The 17,302-nt window shown below is 46.9% G+C and overlaps 1 protein-coding gene across 2 annotated transcripts; it reads left to right on the top strand.

Annotated features, from left to right (window-relative positions):
- Positions 1 to 785: 785 nt before the first annotated feature.
- On the top strand, positions 786 to 13,124 carry rfwd3 (ring finger and WD repeat domain 3). Of its 2 annotated transcripts, none has more exons than XM_006641243.3 (13): positions 786 to 968; positions 2,191 to 2,494; positions 3,442 to 3,683; positions 4,439 to 4,509; positions 5,926 to 6,153; positions 6,938 to 7,029; positions 7,690 to 7,804; positions 8,062 to 8,296; positions 9,037 to 9,187; positions 10,717 to 10,893; positions 11,590 to 11,804; positions 12,320 to 12,537; positions 12,803 to 13,124. In XM_006641243.3, exons 2-13 carry the CDS (start codon positions 2,199 to 2,201, stop codon positions 12,944 to 12,946), a joined length of 2,184 nt encoding a protein of 727 aa, XP_006641306.2. In that variant the 5' UTR covers positions 786 to 968; positions 2,191 to 2,198; the 3' UTR covers positions 12,947 to 13,124. The 2 variants fall into 2 exon arrangements, with proteins under 2 accessions (XP_006641306.2, XP_069037451.1); XM_069181350.1 differs by lacking the exon at positions 786 to 968 and adding an exon at positions 987 to 1,046.
- Positions 13,125 to 17,302: the final 4,178 nt, after the last annotated feature.

Raw genomic sequence — 17,302 nt, 5'->3', positions numbered from 1 at the left:
AACACAAACGAGAAAACCACACAGAAGTGCATTTTAAATGGAGAATGGGCAACATGAACACTTTTTACACTAAGGGTGGTGGGAGTCTGGAACAAGCTGTCCAGCAATCGTCTGGTTTGTTTCAAGAAGGAGCTGGATGATATATCTGGAAGTCTTAACCTGTAGCAACCAAAAAGCAAGAGAATTACCTCTATGTACGATCTTCCTTATGCTGTTCTTAAATAACGTGCCTTTTGTTCAGTGGTGTTGTCTGTTATTCTAGCGACAGTTTGAGGCTGTTTTTGATTGAGATCAGTAAATTCTGTCCTTCTATAGGAGTACAATGTCTGTGTTTAGATTGTCACCAAATTCAGCTCTTGATCACAACGGACTTTTCAAAAGAAAAGCAATTCAGAGTGTGAATCTCAGAATTTTAGACAACTCCTCCCTTGGGTCATTGCATACCAAATGCACACTTAAGATATTAAAATGTAAAATATACTGACCACACCTTCATAAAAGTTCGTATTCGGTGGTATGAAAATGATAACGTTGTACAGTAAATAACCCCTTTCTTTATCATCACCCTAACGCACCTGAATATTGGAGACATTAGTCGGAGGAACAAACTGAGAAATTCAGAAGGAATCTCAGCAATGGAAAATAAAGAAAAGGAAAAGTTTGAAAACATTTGTTAGTGGTCTGAAACATAAAATGAGGATTAACACAACGTGTGGTAAAGTTGTCGCGGGCCGACCGGATGCAGCCCAGGGCACCCCGCTGGCCAATAGGAAAGCGCGGCTCGCAGGGGGCGGGGCCGGGCCGTGGCGGGGAGATTCGGATGAGGCCGCAGAGCGCACAGCCGAGGGCCCGATCCCGGACAGTCAATCGCAGCGATATTGGGAAATAAAAATAGTTTTGACACCACCCGCGGGGTGGGGGGCGTCCGTAAAGACGTCGTATTGGAGACCCGAAGCACGTTACGAAAGGTAAGTTGACGTGCGTTTGTTTACTGCGCCCTTTCGGTATACGGCTTGCAGGAGACGGTTGTAAGGGGACGAAATAAGGTAAGGTAAACGAAAAAAAGTTTCAAAAAATGAGATGAGATGAGATAAGGGTGGGCCTGCAACAGATTAAACCCCGAGCGTTTTCCAGAAGTTCCTTTCCCAGGCTGAGGCGGAGTAGCCTCGGTCTCGATTTGGTGCGCTTGCCGAGCTCAGGGCCTACAACCCGGGGTGACAGCCGAGCAAGGTTCCGCTGGTCCCGCCGGAGCTCCCTGCCGCTTTCTCCACTGCACAGCCGCACAGCGCTCGCCACCCGTAGTGCTGGGACAAGCGCTTGTTAAATCTCCCCGAGGGATCGTTTTTCATATTTCCAGATTTTACACCACTGGGAAAGGCTGTCGAAATGATCGCGCTGAAGTAAACGATCATAACGGATACCGCGACGTCTGACAGCGGTCTGACCTGTTTTTATTCAAGACGAATTAAAAACGGTAAACGTATTCACTTAGCCATGCTAACAGTAGTAAATTAAATCGGTCGTCATTATCGGTTTATAGTGTGGTGTGGTGTAACTGTGACTCACGCAGAGCCAGACTGATCTTCGGTTAGCACTAGCCCTGAGCGGATCGTGATCCGTACTGGACGGCCATCCCTGCAGTCCAGCTCCTGTATGACTCGCTCTTAATGTGGTGCAATTTCTGGTGGGCTGTATGCTCTCTGTGTTTTCGGCAGCTGATCATGTTAGGAGAAGTAAAGTTCGGTGTTTTGTTATGATATGGAACCTCAAACGTTACCTGAGCTTTAGAACTTCCGATGCTCGCCAAGAAACTTAATGTGCTAGACTTTCCTGCGTAGTTGTTAAATAAAACGCTTTAAGATAACAGTTTTGTCATCTTTCCACATAAGGTTAACCCCTTCTAATGTCGCAAAGCAATGACAGTGTCAGATCCGTGCTGTGCTGGCACAAGCTCGTGTTCCCTGGTAGGTGTACCAGTGATGATGGCATAATTGCCCTTGAAACATTTCGGTGGTGGAAGCACCTGCCCCTGCAGCTTTGATGGCTATTAGGAAACAAGACGTAAAAGGAAATATGGAAATATGTGTGATTTTTGTCACACCTTATGGCTGCACGACCCCCATGGGCCCAGGGGGATCGGCTCCGATTCCTGATTCTCCTCCTGACATCCCTGAGCTCTTCCTTTCCCAGGTGGGCCCATGGAGGCCATGGAAGTGGATCTGCAGGTGGGCGCCGAGGGCACAGCGGCCGGGCAGGAGGGGGGCAGTTACCAGCTGCCCATCTTCATCCCTGACTCGGGGGGCAGCACCGATGAAGAGGACGAGCGGGTGCCCCCTAGCCCCTCACGGCCTGGGGTGGCTGCCCTGGTGGGCCTGCTGGACCACGCCGGGCATCAGGGGGCAGTGCCCGTCAGGGCGAGAGCTGCCCGGATACACAGCCTGCTCCGCCGCACCACTACCAGGCCCAGGAGGGCTGCCAACTCCAGGAGCTCCAGGTATGTCCTATTAACGGATCGGTTCTGTTGAAGTTCTGACCTCACCTCTTGGTGTGCCTGTCAGACCCAAGTTAAGGCTTTGGGTATTTGGTTAAAGGGGAGCTGCAGTCTCGGTTTCTCAGACCAGTTATTAAATCTCAGTCACAGATATGTTGACATTATAGAAAAATGTTACAAATTTCAGATTAAGCACAAAGCCATGACCTTTGTGAAAGCAATTCAAGTCGCCATGTTGTCACAGACTAGTATTCACGTTCCCACGAATTGGGATATGATGCAGCCCTTCCTGCTCACTAGTGACTGTAACGACTGATGTAATGCAAAGCATGAGCAAGTAAGTACAGGATGGGCAGCGGACATTTCACCGCAGAAAGTCTCCAACGTGATCTGCATGCAGAGATAACAAGTAAGTTAAAACCGTCTCAAAGTCAAGAGCAATATTTCTGTGGGATTAAAAGAGATGTATTCACCAGCCTGCTTCTTTACAATGTCATAGGGCCGCATCAGGTCACCATAGTGGTTCTGAATCTGAGATTACGGTGCTGCACAAACCTGGAAATTTAGTCTGTTTTGTGGCGTAAATTGAAGGGCTTACAAGTTACATTTTACTTCATTGTGGTTTCAAATGCACTCATTAATGCCGATTCTTTCTAACTCCGGGATATAAAAATAGCATTCCCCTTTAAATAACGTACAATTTTTTGAGTAGTTTATCATTAGCTTGCAGATGTAGTAAAAGGCACGCAGTGGGCATGCGATGTCTGTGTGTGGGCTCAGTGTTAGAATCGTGTGTGTGCTGGTCCAATGAATCAGTTCTGCAGCCAGTGAGCCTGGGGAGTCTGTGTCGGCATCAGCGTGTCACGAGTTCAGCGGTGCCCGGTGGGCGGCGAGGGGTTGTGTCCGTGTTTCCCTGCACATGTCTGTAGCGTGTGCCCTTCCCTGCGCAGGCCCGCTCCGGCGCTCCCGGGTCCGGTCCAGTCCAGCCTCCCCCCCGCCACGCGCGCGCCGCAGGCCAGCGGGATACTGGAGTATCTGACACGCTCGCCGTCCGCCCGCGTGCCAGCGCCTGAGGTGAGCGACTCGGAGGAGAGCCAGCCAGGGGCCGACCCCGCCAGCCCGGCCAGCCTGGCACCAGAGTCTGCGCCCGAGATCCCTGCGCTGCTGGCCCTGGTGGATCCCGCCCCTTCAGGTAACAATTCTACGCCGTAAGGAAGATGTTCAAGTCCTCCTGTGAGTCTTAATTGTCACATGTTAACTAAAAGCATCAGACCCAAGGCCCTTGGGGAATCTCCTCTTTGGTATAAAGTTTAACTGGTTGTTTTTGAGAATTTCATGGGATTCTTTTCTTCAGTCAGTGTTTCCACTCTTGGTGCAAAGTGTCAGTTGAGATGGATTTGATAGTCAGGAACGATCTGGATCTTGGGTTGTCCTTCCTTTTCCTGGTGACGAGTGATTTCCTTTGTAAAACAAAGTGCAGCAATAAATTGTCTTTTCAGGCTTTTCTAGGCTGTGAGAAGAGGATTTAGAGGTAGTTCTGTTGAATTGTACACACGTTCTACCCAGTATGTAGGTGCATGTATAAGTAATTGAAGGGATAGTGAATTTTATAATCCAATTTCTAGTAAAACCACAATGGCTCATAAAAAAATATCCTTTGAAAATCTTGCAGGACAAAGCTGTGTGCAGTAAATTAAGAATCTTCATCAACATATTTCCAAATTTTGGACCATTAAATGATTTCAGATCATTAAAAGGTTTAAGTAACCAAATTGATGCCTAGAAAATGTTTCACCATTTTTGGATGGTATAATTTGAACTTCTAAATAACAGTTATGGAATTGACCAAACGTAAAATTTGTGTAAGCTTTTGTGAATGGGTGTGAGGGCCTTGTCTCTGCTTCAGCGGCAGGTTTGCTTGACTGTTATCTGCGTGTTTGCATGCAGGACCAGCAGCTGCAGTGGAGGAGAGACTGCAGAGTACAGAGACTGTGGAAGAAACTCCGCAGCCCACTGAAGTAAGTTACTATAGCTCAACACAGACTGTAAGCTACTTGAAATAACCCACATCTCTAGGCTCCCAGAGAATCTCTTTCCAGGTTTTATCGTTGTTGTTTTTCTAATTCTTTTTCTAATAAGCAGCTGTACCTGTAGTTCAGATTTTGTTGTGCAATTAGATGCAAAGAGTGCTGTTAAGGTTATGGATTAATCCAATAAGCTGTGTTTACATTGTGTGTAACGTAAAGGAATGGTCACCACAATTAGGCTGATCTTCAAGGGTTCCATTCAAGAAATAGCTCAGTCATTTCTTTCTTGTTCCATGGGCCAGTTCAGATTGTGACGAAACTGGGTATAAGGCTTCAGTCTTCAGGAGCGCATTCTACAGATACAGCAGCTCTGCAGAGCAAGAGTCTTGAGTACAGGGAGCAGCTAGATCAGTAGTGTCTGGAATACAGAATAGAACAAGGTATTTCGTTCTTCATAATGGAGGTCAAGTAGGTGTCGTGCTGTTTAAAGCTGTTTTGGCTCTGAAACGTTTTTGTTGAGTGCTGGCTAATCAAATTGGTTTTGATGAGTCATATTTTAGAAGAGCAAAGGTGATCTTTTTTTGTTCAAAGCTGTATTAATCCACTTATTAGAAGGATGGACTCAGTACTTAGAGGGCTGTTGATCTCATGTAGTCTACTGAATTATTTTCAGAACCGTTTCTCTGTTAGTGTGTATGGATGAGTTTGCCTTATCTTTTGTTAGCTGAAAACTAGTTTAACTCACATTAAATTGTGAGACTTCTCAGTTTTTGTACGGATTAAGATGAAGGTTTTTGCCTAATCTACTGTCTTTATTCGGTAGGTAGGAGTGAATGTTGTCACGATAGTTTAATCTGTTCCAGTTGATTGTTGGTTGTCCTCAGGCAAGCTCGTAAAACACAAGAAAAAATGCAGGTGTGCCTTAGGAAAGACAATTAGAACTAAACTGTAAACTGATGCTCATCTACGGTTTTGTGAAAATACAATTTCACCACAGTACTGGGGCAGTGGCTCTGTGGCTAAGGATCCGTGCCTGTGGCTGGAAGGTTGCCAGTTCAAATCCCGCGGCCGGCAGAGGAATCCTACTCCGTTGGGCCCCTGAGCAAGGCCCTTAACCCCAACAGCTCCAGGGATGCCGTATAAATGGCTGACCCTGCGCTCTGACCCCAAACGTCTCTCCCTGTGTGTGTCTCATGGAGAGCAAGTTGGGGTCTGCGAAAAGACAAATTTCTGATACAAGAAACTGTATTTGGCCAATAAAGTGATCTTATCTTACTGTGGTCTGCTTTAACCACCGAACCTGAAGATCCTGCTGCTCTCACTAGACTTCGCTCAGGAAGGATGTGTTAGCAGCACCTTGGACAAGTTAGGAAGCTGCTGAGCGTGTGTTGCCCTCTCCTTCTCCAGCCCAGGTCCCCCATGCTGAAGAAGGGGGCCAGTGATCCAGCGCTCCCTGGACCGCCGGCCGAGGAGGAGGAGGACGGGGAGGGGGGCGAGGGCGAGACCTGCTCCATCTGTTTTGAGCCCTGGACCTCAGCGGGGGAGCACCGGCTGGCCGCCCTGCGCTGCGGGCACCTCTTCGGCTTCACCTGCATCGACCGCTGGCTCCGCGGGCAGGGTGCCAAGTGCCCACAGGTCACTCCCACGTCCCAGCAGCACCGAGCTCCGTCGGTTCAGCAGAGCAGGCTGCGCCCTGGCCTGACTGGGTCTCCTCAGTGGAGGGGTGGAGGGGCTTAGCCGTTTCATCATCGAAGTTTTCTGGGTGTTTTCTGGCTGGATTGGCTTGGGGTAACTCCTCAGTGCAAACGTGACCTTGGCGAGCCACGCGTGTCTTTTGCGTGAGAGGACAAGACAAGCTTCTTCTGGGCCTAACCAGAGAACAAGAAGTTACAAACAAGAGGAAGCCATTGGGCCCAACTTCCCTGTTTGGTCGTTAGTAATGAATTAATCCCAGGATGTCATCCAGCTGTCACTTGAAAGAAGCCAGGGTATCGGCTTCAGTGTGGCTGGGTAGCTTGTTCCAGACTCCCACAACCCTTTGCATAAAGAAGTGCCTTTTGTTCTTGGTTTTAAATGCACTTCCATGTGGTTTCTGTTGCGGTAGGTCTGTAAGGATATGTCCATTTGCGTTTGCTTTCCTATGCCTAGAAAATTACTGAGAAGGCACTGGCTGAGTGCACATCATTGTCCTCACCAGAGCCCAGAAGATTGGCTACATTCAGGAATGTCGCTCTTGAGATGAGAGATGTGATGTACCCTGTAATTATCCTTATTCATTCAAGATTTTGCAACATTGGTCAGTGAACCTCAGACAGGAGGCAGACAATTCAATAGCCCAACATGAAAAGATTTATCCCAGGCGTTGTCTGATGCGCATGTTTATGTACTGTGCAGTAATCATCCTGCTGTCGCCCCGCAGTGCAACAAGAAGGCCAAGCGCACCGATATCGTGCTGCTCTACGCACGCAAGCTCCGGGCTGTGGACAACAGCGAGCAGGAGAGGATGAAGAGGTACGAGGCTGAGCTCTTTCCCCTAGTCTCCCCTCACCCCCCCCAGTGACAGATGAAAGATCATCCCTACCATTTATCAAAAGAAATCAGCACAAAGACCGGCTGCAAAGTCTTGTTTTTATGTCCTGGAATCCATCCATCCATTTTCAAACCGCTTTATCCAGTACAAGGTCATGCGAGAGCCAGAGTCCATCCCAGCAAGCAAGGCAGGATACAGTCTGGGTGAGATGCCAGTCCACACACAGCCAAACACACCCCAGGGCCAGTTTTCCCAGAAGCCAATTAAACTACCAGCATGCCTTTGGACTGTGGGAGGAAACTGGAGCATCCAGAGGAAACCCACACGATCACCAGGAGAACACAAACTCCAAGCAGCAATGCCAGCGTCCTGGAATTAATTCATGTTGATTTCCCTGCTTCGCTTTAGTGTTCTTTTTTTCTTGTAGTTCTTGTCCTCGTATCTAAAGTGTTTTACAGTATGTTCTTCATGCTGACTAATATGTGGGACTGTGTGGAGATCAGGGAGCAGGAAATCCACCGCTGTCCCTCTCTCTCTCTCTGCTGCGGCCTACGGTGATTTCAGAGTGCTGTGGCCCGTGTGTCGAGCCCAGTGCTTGGTCGGTGTAGCCGGCCGTGCTGACGCCCGCTCTTCCTGGGCAGGTCTCTGGAGCAGGAGCAGGCCCTGCGCAGGAAGGCGGAGCTGGAGTCGGCGCAGTGCAGGCTGCAGCTCCAGGTGCTGACGGACGAGTGCGGGCGACTGCGCAAGCAGATACAGGTAGAGGATCGCGCTCGGCAGTTCACCGACGGCCAGCCCAATACTGATAAATTGGAATTCCATAACATAAACCCGGCAGTGTTACTTCATCAACATAATCCCTGGCTTCACTTGTGTGCATTTCAGAGTCCGTCACATTAGCGGCGGAGCATGTAACTTCAGGTTGTAACAGACACGAGCTGGTTCTTGATGCTGCTGCCCCAGCGGTAGTGAGTCTGATCGAGCTTGCACTCATTCCCCCCCTCCGTGTGTCCCAGGAGATGAAGGCGCTGATGGCCCAGCCCGGCTGCAGCTCTTCCCAGACCCCCGGCAGCTCGCGCACGGGCCACCCTCTCTCCGCTCAGGCTCCCAGTCAGGGCCAGGGGGGGCGCTATGCCTTTGCCAGAGCAGTGCTGGTGTCCCAGATGGGGGGGTGCCGGGTGCTGTCCTACTGCGAGCCCCTCGGCTGCCTGCTGGCCTCCCAGCCCTCGCCCCAGGCCACGCTTGTTCCTGGTGAGCCCGTCTCCGCTGCTCCGCGTGCTCTTGTCGGCGGCTCCCTGTCTGCCCTCCGGGAGGTGACTGTTGTAGCCGTGCGAGCAGATGCCCTCATCCAGGGCGAGGGATGAGCGCGTGAAAGGCCGAGCCCAGGTTGATGTGGGTGGGTTGGTTAGGCGTGGCAGCACTGTGCTTGTGTTCTTATCTTTTTTTAGTCTTGCAGTCCAGTTCAAATATGGTCCGTGTTGCATCCTCTGAAGTGATTAAATGTAAGTTAGAAGCTGATCCATATAAGACGTATATTAAATTATTTAAAGAATGCCAGTTCATTTATTGTAGTTGAGAAATAATCACAATTTTCTATCGTGATAAATGTTCGCTAGGCTGCATCTGCAATGGAAACCTTATGTTCTCCTTAAAGGGTGAAGGGATCTCTGGTACATTCTTTGGCACAGGAAGTACACCCACACCGTGTAGCATAAGTTCACTTTATCTCCAGTGTAAAATTTGCTACATTTCTTCTGCATGTAGTACTTGAATTTGATGTGCAGTTTACCTGCAGAAGAATTCTTACTCTCCTTCTAGATGTGCACCTTTTTCTCTTTATATTTCCTTTAGGAATGAGGATTAAACAGTGCTGCCGAACAGTAGGTCTCAGTTACCAGCCCGTTAGAGCTTCATTGTTTGTCGTTGAATGAGCCCACCTGTCTTGCACGGTGGTCCCTTGCTCTGGTGACCCTGCTCTGTCTCCCTGCCAGGCTGTGGGGTTAAGAAGATCAGCGCGGCCACTATGAAGGCGTGTCAGTATGTCCCCATCCACGCCAAGCAGATCCGCGGCCTGGCCTTCAGCAGACAGGCCGACAGCCTGCTGCTCTCCGCAGCCCTGGACAACACCGTCAAACTCACCAGGTGCGCTCACAGGGGAACCTCTTCTGTCGCCACCGGCTCGGTTTGTGTGATCATTTGGCAGCGTGTGAGTTTTAGAGCCGAAATTTGCTTTGCGATTTTATTTAAGCTGGAGGAGAAATAATGTAAAATCCTAAAAATGTCTGCAGATGCATAGGGGCCGTTTTTGAAGTAATAATAAAGTTGGTCAAGTCCACATCATTTTTTTGAGGGAGAAAGAAAAATGCAGTATCCCTTTTAATTCATTAGAGCCGTTCTAATAGACGGATGGGGTCTATTATATAGACAGGTCAGACTGTGTTTTCTCTGCCACCCCCATAAGATAAGAAGGGAGTCATGATGGTCATGGTGTCCGTGTCCTGTTCACTACATTTCTGTGGTCCTTCAGTGGTTCTTTGTGAACAGTTATTTCAGTGCCTAGAACAGTGGTTGGCAACCCTCCAGAATCTTTTTCTATTTTCATCAGACTAAAGCCTTTTGAGAGCTGCAAAACATAAATGTACAATGAACTTCACACTGAACTGATCTTAATTTAATAAAGATAAAGGACTTTTGGGGGAATAAAATGTGGTTTTTGATTTTTTTTTTTTCCTTTTCAGCTTTAAAAAGGTTAGTACTGTTCAAATAAATTATCACTGAAAAAAAATCTCACAGTTACCTCTTGTGCTCTTGTTGAGTGCTGTTTCTTTACTCACCTCCCTTCAGGAGATTTTTTCTAAAATGTACATCAGTCAGATTGTCAGAGTGCTCAGTGTCAGGCAAACATCAGTAATGATCGCTTACTAGACAATAAAACTCACAAGAAGACCATAAATGAAGAGAATCAGAATTAAAGGTAGGTAGTTCTGTGAGTCAGTAACAAACCCTTTAGGATCTATAGGCAAAAAAAACTTGGACCAAAACTTCCACAGAGAATGTCTCATAAAGTGTTTTGGTTTGTGCTTCTGAAAAACGAAGCACAGGAAGTCTGATATGGCTGGGAGCGTTGTGGCAAATACCGAGGTTTCCCTCACACAATGGAAAAGTGAACAAGAGCATATTTCCAAAGCCTTGGTAACAGGGCCATGAGAAATTGGCAGAAATGACTGTCGAAAAGAGTGGATTCCAGATGCTGTTCACTCCTCTTCTACAAATAAAAAGAAAAGGCACACTTAAAAACACATAACTTCTAATAATTTAGATCAGGTAAAAATTCACACTGCTGACTGTCTGCAAAGACACTGATTATGCAACAGTGTAAAGTGAAACTGGTTTTTCCTCTCATCTAAAACAGTGGATATCTTCAGAGTCAACAGTGAAACAAGTCTGAGGACACAAGTGCTTTTAATATAGAAGACACCTTCTTTCACATGATGGGTTGTGGTTGACTTGAACAAGACTCTCCAGCCAAGTCGTTGAAGCTGATAACCTGGCTTCCTTCAGGAGATGGCTGGATGGGATCCATGGATCACCCAATGTGCTAGATGGGCCATGTGGCCTCCTCTCTTTTGTAACAATTCCCATTTATTTGTATCTCACTTTGTCTCCCTCAGCCTGTTGACCAACACAGTTGTACAGACGTACAACACAGGCCGGCCTGTGTGGAGCTGCTGCTGGTGCCTGGACAATGTGAACTACATCTACGCCGGCCTGAGCAATGGCTCTGTATTGGTGTACGACACCCGGGACACCAGCACACACGTCCAGGAGCTCAGTCCGCTGGGATCCAGGTGAGGGAGCAGTCAGTTCAGCAGAATCGTTACGCAAGGTTTGGTTCAATTCCTGACCTGGGGGTGATATCTGTGGAGTTTCCTCTCCCTGTGTTGGTGTGGGTTTCCTCTGGGTGCTCCAGTTTCCTCCGATAGTCCAAGGACACACTGGCTTCTAGGAAAATTGGCTCTGGTGTGAGTGTGTGTGTTTGTGCCCTGTGATGGGCAGGTGTCCCACCCAGAGTGTGCCCTGCCTATAGCCCGTTGTTTGCCGAGATTGGCTCCGCCTGCCCTGTGACGCTGAATTGGACGAAACCTTGAGAAAATGGATGAATGGTTATGTCATAATCTTATTGTACATTAAAGGAACAATCTCACTCTATAGCACTCCCATAGCTGGGCAGCTCCTTGTGTTCATCTCTGGCAAATGTGCTTACATGTTGGAAGCAGACTTGATGGAGTTTGTATAGCTGCTGTTCAGTAGGCTAGTAGTGTTCTGCGCACTCTTAGATTTTGCAAGCACAGACCTGGATCCCTGAGGTGGGTTTTTGGCATTAGAATATCAAAGTTAATTCTGTTTGTAGTGTAAAACCCATTGTCTTTATAAATGCATCAGATGAGGAAAGTCCAGTGTGTTAACGATGGTGTTTGGGTGAGGTCATTCCCCTTGTGACTGTAATGTATGAAGAGTAGGAGCGGTGTGACCTGTTCCCCCAGGTGTCCGGTGGCTTCCCTGTCCTACATTCCCCGAGCTGCCTCAGCCGCCTTCCCCTGCGGCGGCCTGATCGCCGGGACCTTGGAGGGGGGCTGCTTTTGGGAGCACCTGGAGGGGACGTCCTACCGACCCCACGTCCTGCCGCTGGAGACGGGGGGCTGCACTGACATCCAGGTGGAGCCCCGCAGCAGGCACTGCCTGGTGACGTACAGGCCAGGTGAGCTCGGGCTCCGTGCCATGGGTAGGCACTGGATTAAATTTCGTTTTTGATTTTTTCATGTGTCGGATTTATGTTATAGGATCATTTGCATATGAGTTCATTGTGAAAGAGAATACGACCTCTCGCTGTATTCCAGGGTCTTGTTAAGAAAACACCAAACAGGGACGTTGCACATTTCTGCAGAATCTGTTCTCTTGGCTCCTGGGCTGGAGAGCACGGAGACGTGCTGAGAGATTAATGCCAGCCTTATAAGCAACATTTCATCCAAAAGAGTGATCTAAAAATTGAATGCTTCCGTACTCTTTTCTTTCTAGTGATGCTAAAATATGAAGGTACTTGAAGGTTTAACAGATCCCTTACACTTTAAAGGTACAGATGAGAATCTGTGATAAACTATTTTCCCTGCTAGACGAAAGCGTACTGTAAAATCATTTGAAACATTCCAGTTCGACGGGTCATTCAGCGGTCAGCGAGTGGAGGCCTGGCTGAGCTGTCCCTTCCTCCCTCCGCAGGCAAGGTGAACCCCTCCCTGCGCTGTGTGCTGATGGAGCTGAGCAGGGCCCCCCAGCAGGACTCCACCCAGGAGCCCTCCTGCACCTGCCACCCGGTCCAGACCTTCAGCGCCGGCTCCTCCTGCAAGCTGCTCACCAAGAACGCCGTGTTGGAGAGCCCCGCGCGGGACGGCTCCGTGCTGGTGTGCGCTGGGGACGAAGCCTCCAGCTCCGCCATGGTGAGAGGCCAGGGGCCTGGGGTGGCGCTGTGTGGCACACTCGCCACACCCTGGGACACAGGAGGCCGCCGGGGGGTGGGGTTTACAGAAACAGTGGCAGAGATTTTCAGCATTAAGAGAAAAAGATTTCATACTTCTTTTTTCTATGGATTGTAGGATTGGGAGTTGACTGCAGTCTTCCACGTTTGTAATAAGTGATTGTGTTCCTGTTGCACACTGTGATGGGGAGTGAGGAGTCCTGATTTCTGCTTCCTGTTCTCTGCAGCTCTGGGACGCTAGCAGTGGGGCGCTGCTGCAGAAGCTACAGGCTGATCAGCCCGTGCTGGATGTCTGCCCCTTCGAGGTGAACCAGAGCAGCTTCCTGGCCTCGCTGACCGAGAAGATGGTGAAGATCTACAAGTGGGAGTGAAACTGGGTGAGCCGGCAGTGAAAGACCCCAGGGTGTGGGCACAGAGCTGAGCCTCTGCTCCAGATCCGGACATAGAAACCTTGGAATGAGTCAACGGTGCCTTTAATACCAGCACTCGCTGTGCTTCAGAAGATGACGTGCGTAGTTTTTAGGACTTATTAAAGAAAACATCATGGTATTCCCGGAAACTGTTCATCTAATCATCATCTGCTGTAGTTCATAGTTGAAAGAAAATGAATATCAGGAGAGACACGTGCTCAGAGGTCAATCAAAGCAAACGGCCTCTTGCTTCCCTGCCACCTCTCAGCTCTGTCTGTCCTGCATCATTCTAGTGTTTCAGACAGTGGCTGGTGAAGAGCAGGTGTTCACCCAGGACATCGGGGTTTCTGCTCTGTGCTGCCGCTGTAAAATTCACACAGTTAACAGGTGGCAGTTTATTCCAAGGCAGTGCTTTGAAAAGGATGTAAACTGAGTAACTGACACTCAGGAGGAGCTCTCAGGAGTGCTGAGAACGAGGGTTGGAGACAGAGTCCTACTCTGACACCCAATTAGGAAAAGAAAGATTTTTATTTTATTTACGGCTCTGATTACCCTCTGCCCCAGAAACACATTGTTGCTCTGTATGCAATTGCCATTGCAGATGAATTGGAGCCCGTGGGTGGATCTCAGCTTTCGCTCTCTTGCTCCCATGCAGTTTTCCTTGTGGTTTGACAGTGGGTGTGAAACATCCGGATAAGCAGTACTGAGCCGGAGAAATCCTTGGGCTGCGTCCGCGATCCTCACTCTGCACAGCGGTCCTTTTAAAAGCTGCATCCCAGCAAAGGCTTGAGGATGACTGTTTCAGCTTCCTCTCTCGGGGCATCTCTGTGTTTTACAGTAATGGCTCAAGTTACATATTGGACCCACTTGTGCTTTGTAATGATTAACAGTGATTTTGTTTTAAGGTTCTGGGAGTTAAAAGTTATATTTTGAAAGGCGGCATCATGGAAATAACGGATTTACAGGGAGCTCAAAGGCAAAAACATCCATAAAAGTATTTTCTCTCTCTCATGAGGGACACATGTATAACTGCTGATATTTCTGCTCTATTAGCTGACACAACCCTTAATCACCTTGCAATCCATGAGATTAGAACAGGACAACATTCTGCCATCATGAGCAAAAACTGCTGCATGGTTTCATTCATCCTGAAAACGAAATCCTTGCATTACATTCTTGCTTCTAATCATTCACACATTTTAATCCACTCTGTGTGAGATGGAGTGTTTCTTGATTAGAAATTACCCGAATCCCATCTTCAAAATGTGAAAAGTACAACAAAGAACAAAATCCTTCAATCTACAAGAGCGTGTTTTATAAGTAATGATATTCAAAGTTTCAAAATATGTCTTTAATAGCTTTAATTCTTCCAATGTATTGTGGTTAGGGGAATAATACACAAAGTTATTATAACTATTGTCAGCTTAATGTAACATACAGATTCCAAAGGCAATCTGTTTTGCATTGGTAAAGTTCAATGTTTATTTTGGTCAAATGCACCAACCAACATAATGTTATTACAAGTTTTACCTAAAAAACATCATGTCCAGCACCGATGCTGAGACTCCCTTTACTTTGAAAGCACCTGCTCTTTTGTCTGCACAAGTGATTGGATGTATCCTCCTGTCTGATAAGAGCTAAGGTGCTTGGACAGGCTGCTCAGATCCTGCTGATCACCGAATACCGCAGGATGTGACACAACGCAATGAGATTTGGAGAGGCGGGCATAAACATTGTCAAAGGCAACATAAAAACATAATCCAGCTGTGTGTCTGAGCAGATGAGTAATCGCAGTCTGCAAGAGTCAGTAGGCAAAGTCCAACTTGAAAGTTTAAACTGTGACAGGTAGCCACTGTGTTCTTTGTCTATTTGTTTTGTGTGGGTGAGAAACCTGATGTTTTTTGATGTGTATATATGTGTATATTGCTTTCAGATAATGTCCTTATTTCAGTATTGAAAATGATATTTAATTTTTTAATAAAACATATTTGCCTTTCCTGGTTGTTGTTTTTTTCAGGATTTTGGTTACCCACATATGATCTTGACTAGTTCTTAAATCTATACAACTTTTTTGTTCCAAAAGGGTATAACTTTGCCTTTGGAGTCATAATACAAAACAGTAAATAACACTCAACATAAAATACAGGTTAAAAACAGACTCTAGTCCTAGACATGTAATACATGTACACACATCTCTATCTGCCCATATTACACTACCATTACACATAATCCAATAGCTTCATATACAGTAGGAAGCAGTTGCTTATCTGCATTTAATATTCTGATTGCATAGGAAAATGTATTGTATACAATTTACTCGGCCATAGGCATTTTAAAACCCCTTTCAGTTAAGATGAAGGTAAATGTTTATTCTGCCGTTTTGGTTATATTGTTTGTAAACCCTTTCATCGCTAAATAAAAAGTTTAAAAAAAACTTTCATTAGCAGTTGAAAATGAAAGTAGAGAGTGGGAGGGGTCATCAATGATGAGCTGAGCTATCGTTTAAACTTCAACAAAGTACAGTTCTTTAAGGTGTTTCTTTGGTCCCCTTAATGCTTGGGCTACCACACAAACAGTATGATTCCAAAAGTAAGGATGCTTCTTACTAACATCCTACAAACCCTCATTAAAATATTGACTTACTCTAAACCGTTTCAACTTCCTGATCAGATTAGCCTTCTGAGAACTGCAGTTCGTATTCTCTGCAAAGTTTAAATGTTCATCTGTTACTGTTTCTAGGTATTTAACTTGACTGACACCACCCTTCTAAAGCACTGCCCTGGGGATCACCAATATTTAAAGCAATTTAATTTTAAAATGTATTGTTCATAAGAACACGCTATAGGCGATCTGTTAGAAAATCTTTCATCCATTTTATAAGCCTCCAATTCATAGCCAGGCACAACAGCTGGTCCAACACTGTGGATCTGGATTGTGTTTAATGCTGAACTTTATTGTAAAGGTTTTCCAAGCCAGAGAAGGGTTTTGTCTTTTGCAGGTCCTATACAACCCCCCTCCACCCTGTACAAGTAAGGGCAATCCCTCCTGACGTCAAGATGCTGTTTGTTTCAAACTGACATTGTCGGAACCCCCACCACACCAAACAAGAGAAAATTGAAAGACTTCTAGGAATTCAAATGTGGGGTTACCTTTTCTCTTTGCTTTATGTATTTACATTTATTTCAGCCTGCTTTGGTCTGCCTTGCTTAACGAAACCCAAGTTGTGTGCTGGTATAGATAAATATTTTCACTAAAATCTAGATTTATTTAGTGTAGCTTATGATAATCACAGGTAGAGAATTTCAAATTGTTGCACTTCACAGCAATAAAACGCTCTCGGACCCAGGGGGGCAATGAGTAGTTTTACACTGGGAGCCAGTGAAGACTCATTGACTGCTGATTACTGTCAAGTCAGACGGATAAGAGCTGAGCTGAAACAGGAACATGCAGACACTGAGGCTACCGGAATCAGGACTGGAATCTCCACACGGGTCCCACCGGTGTAAAGGAGTGGAGTACGGTTTTCCCACAGGGAAATCCAGCCCTTGTAACTCAAGCTGAGCAGGGCATCAAGGTTTCCAAAAGCAGGCCTTGCACAAGCAACATGTCTTACCAGGCAAGAAAAGCTGGCTTCTTAAGGAGTGTCCCGCTGTATTTTAAACATTAACCTGTAGTTAAAATGTAACCCTCTGTAAAATGTCCCTGTTTTTGGATGGTCTTGGAAAAGCAGGAGTCCAGTGATTGCAGTTTCTTACTGTTATTCCTTCCAAAGGTCTTGTTTCTATTTTTTTCTTTTGGCATGGTGCCGAGGATGAGCTCTCCTTTGAAAAGCCACTGACTAGGAGTGGCAGGTACACTCCTCTTGCACACATTGGAGGTTGGAACAAACAACAAGAAATAGATACTGTATATTGAATTTACACTGGACATTGAGTTACTTCAAAACATTGTGCCATCAATTTTTTTACTCTTTTTTTAAGCACTTTTTAAGGGAGTTGTTTGGCAGTCTCACCAAAAGGAGCGCTAGATTATCTCGATAACAAATAATTCTGTGATGACTAAATGCTACAGTATCCATCCGTCTATTTTCTAACTGTTTCATCCTATTCAGGGTCAGGAGGAGCAATAGGTGCAAGACTGGACACACCCTGGACAGGAGAGCCAGCCCATCACAGCGCACACACACACACACTCACACCAGCCCATCACAGCGCGCACACACACACACTCACACCAGCCCATCACAGCGCACACACACACACTCACACCAGCCCATCACAGCGCACACACTCACACCAGCACCAGCCCATCACAGCG

The sequence above is a fragment of the Lepisosteus oculatus genome, chromosome 20 (genome assembly GCF_040954835.1).
Source record: "Lepisosteus oculatus isolate fLepOcu1 chromosome 20, fLepOcu1.hap2, whole genome shotgun sequence".
In the NCBI taxonomy this organism is placed as follows: domain Eukaryota; kingdom Metazoa; phylum Chordata; class Actinopteri; order Semionotiformes; family Lepisosteidae; genus Lepisosteus; species Lepisosteus oculatus.
This window is presented reverse-complemented; position numbering and strand designations above follow the sequence as displayed.

Bases quoted from the DNA above. Each gene is read 5' to 3' on its own strand.
- rfwd3 (XM_006641243.3), top strand. From the start codon at position 2,199: ATGGAGGCCATGGAAGTGGATCTGCAGGTGGGCGCCGAGGGCACAGCG. The intron at 2,495-3,441 runs GTATGTCCTATT...TTCCCTGCGCAG, and splicing joins GCCAACTCCAGGAGCTCCAG to GCCCGCTCCGGCGCTCCCGG. The intron at 7,030-7,689 runs GTACGAGGCTGA...CTTCCTGGGCAG, and splicing joins GAGCAGGAGAGGATGAAGAG to GTCTCTGGAGCAGGAGCAGG.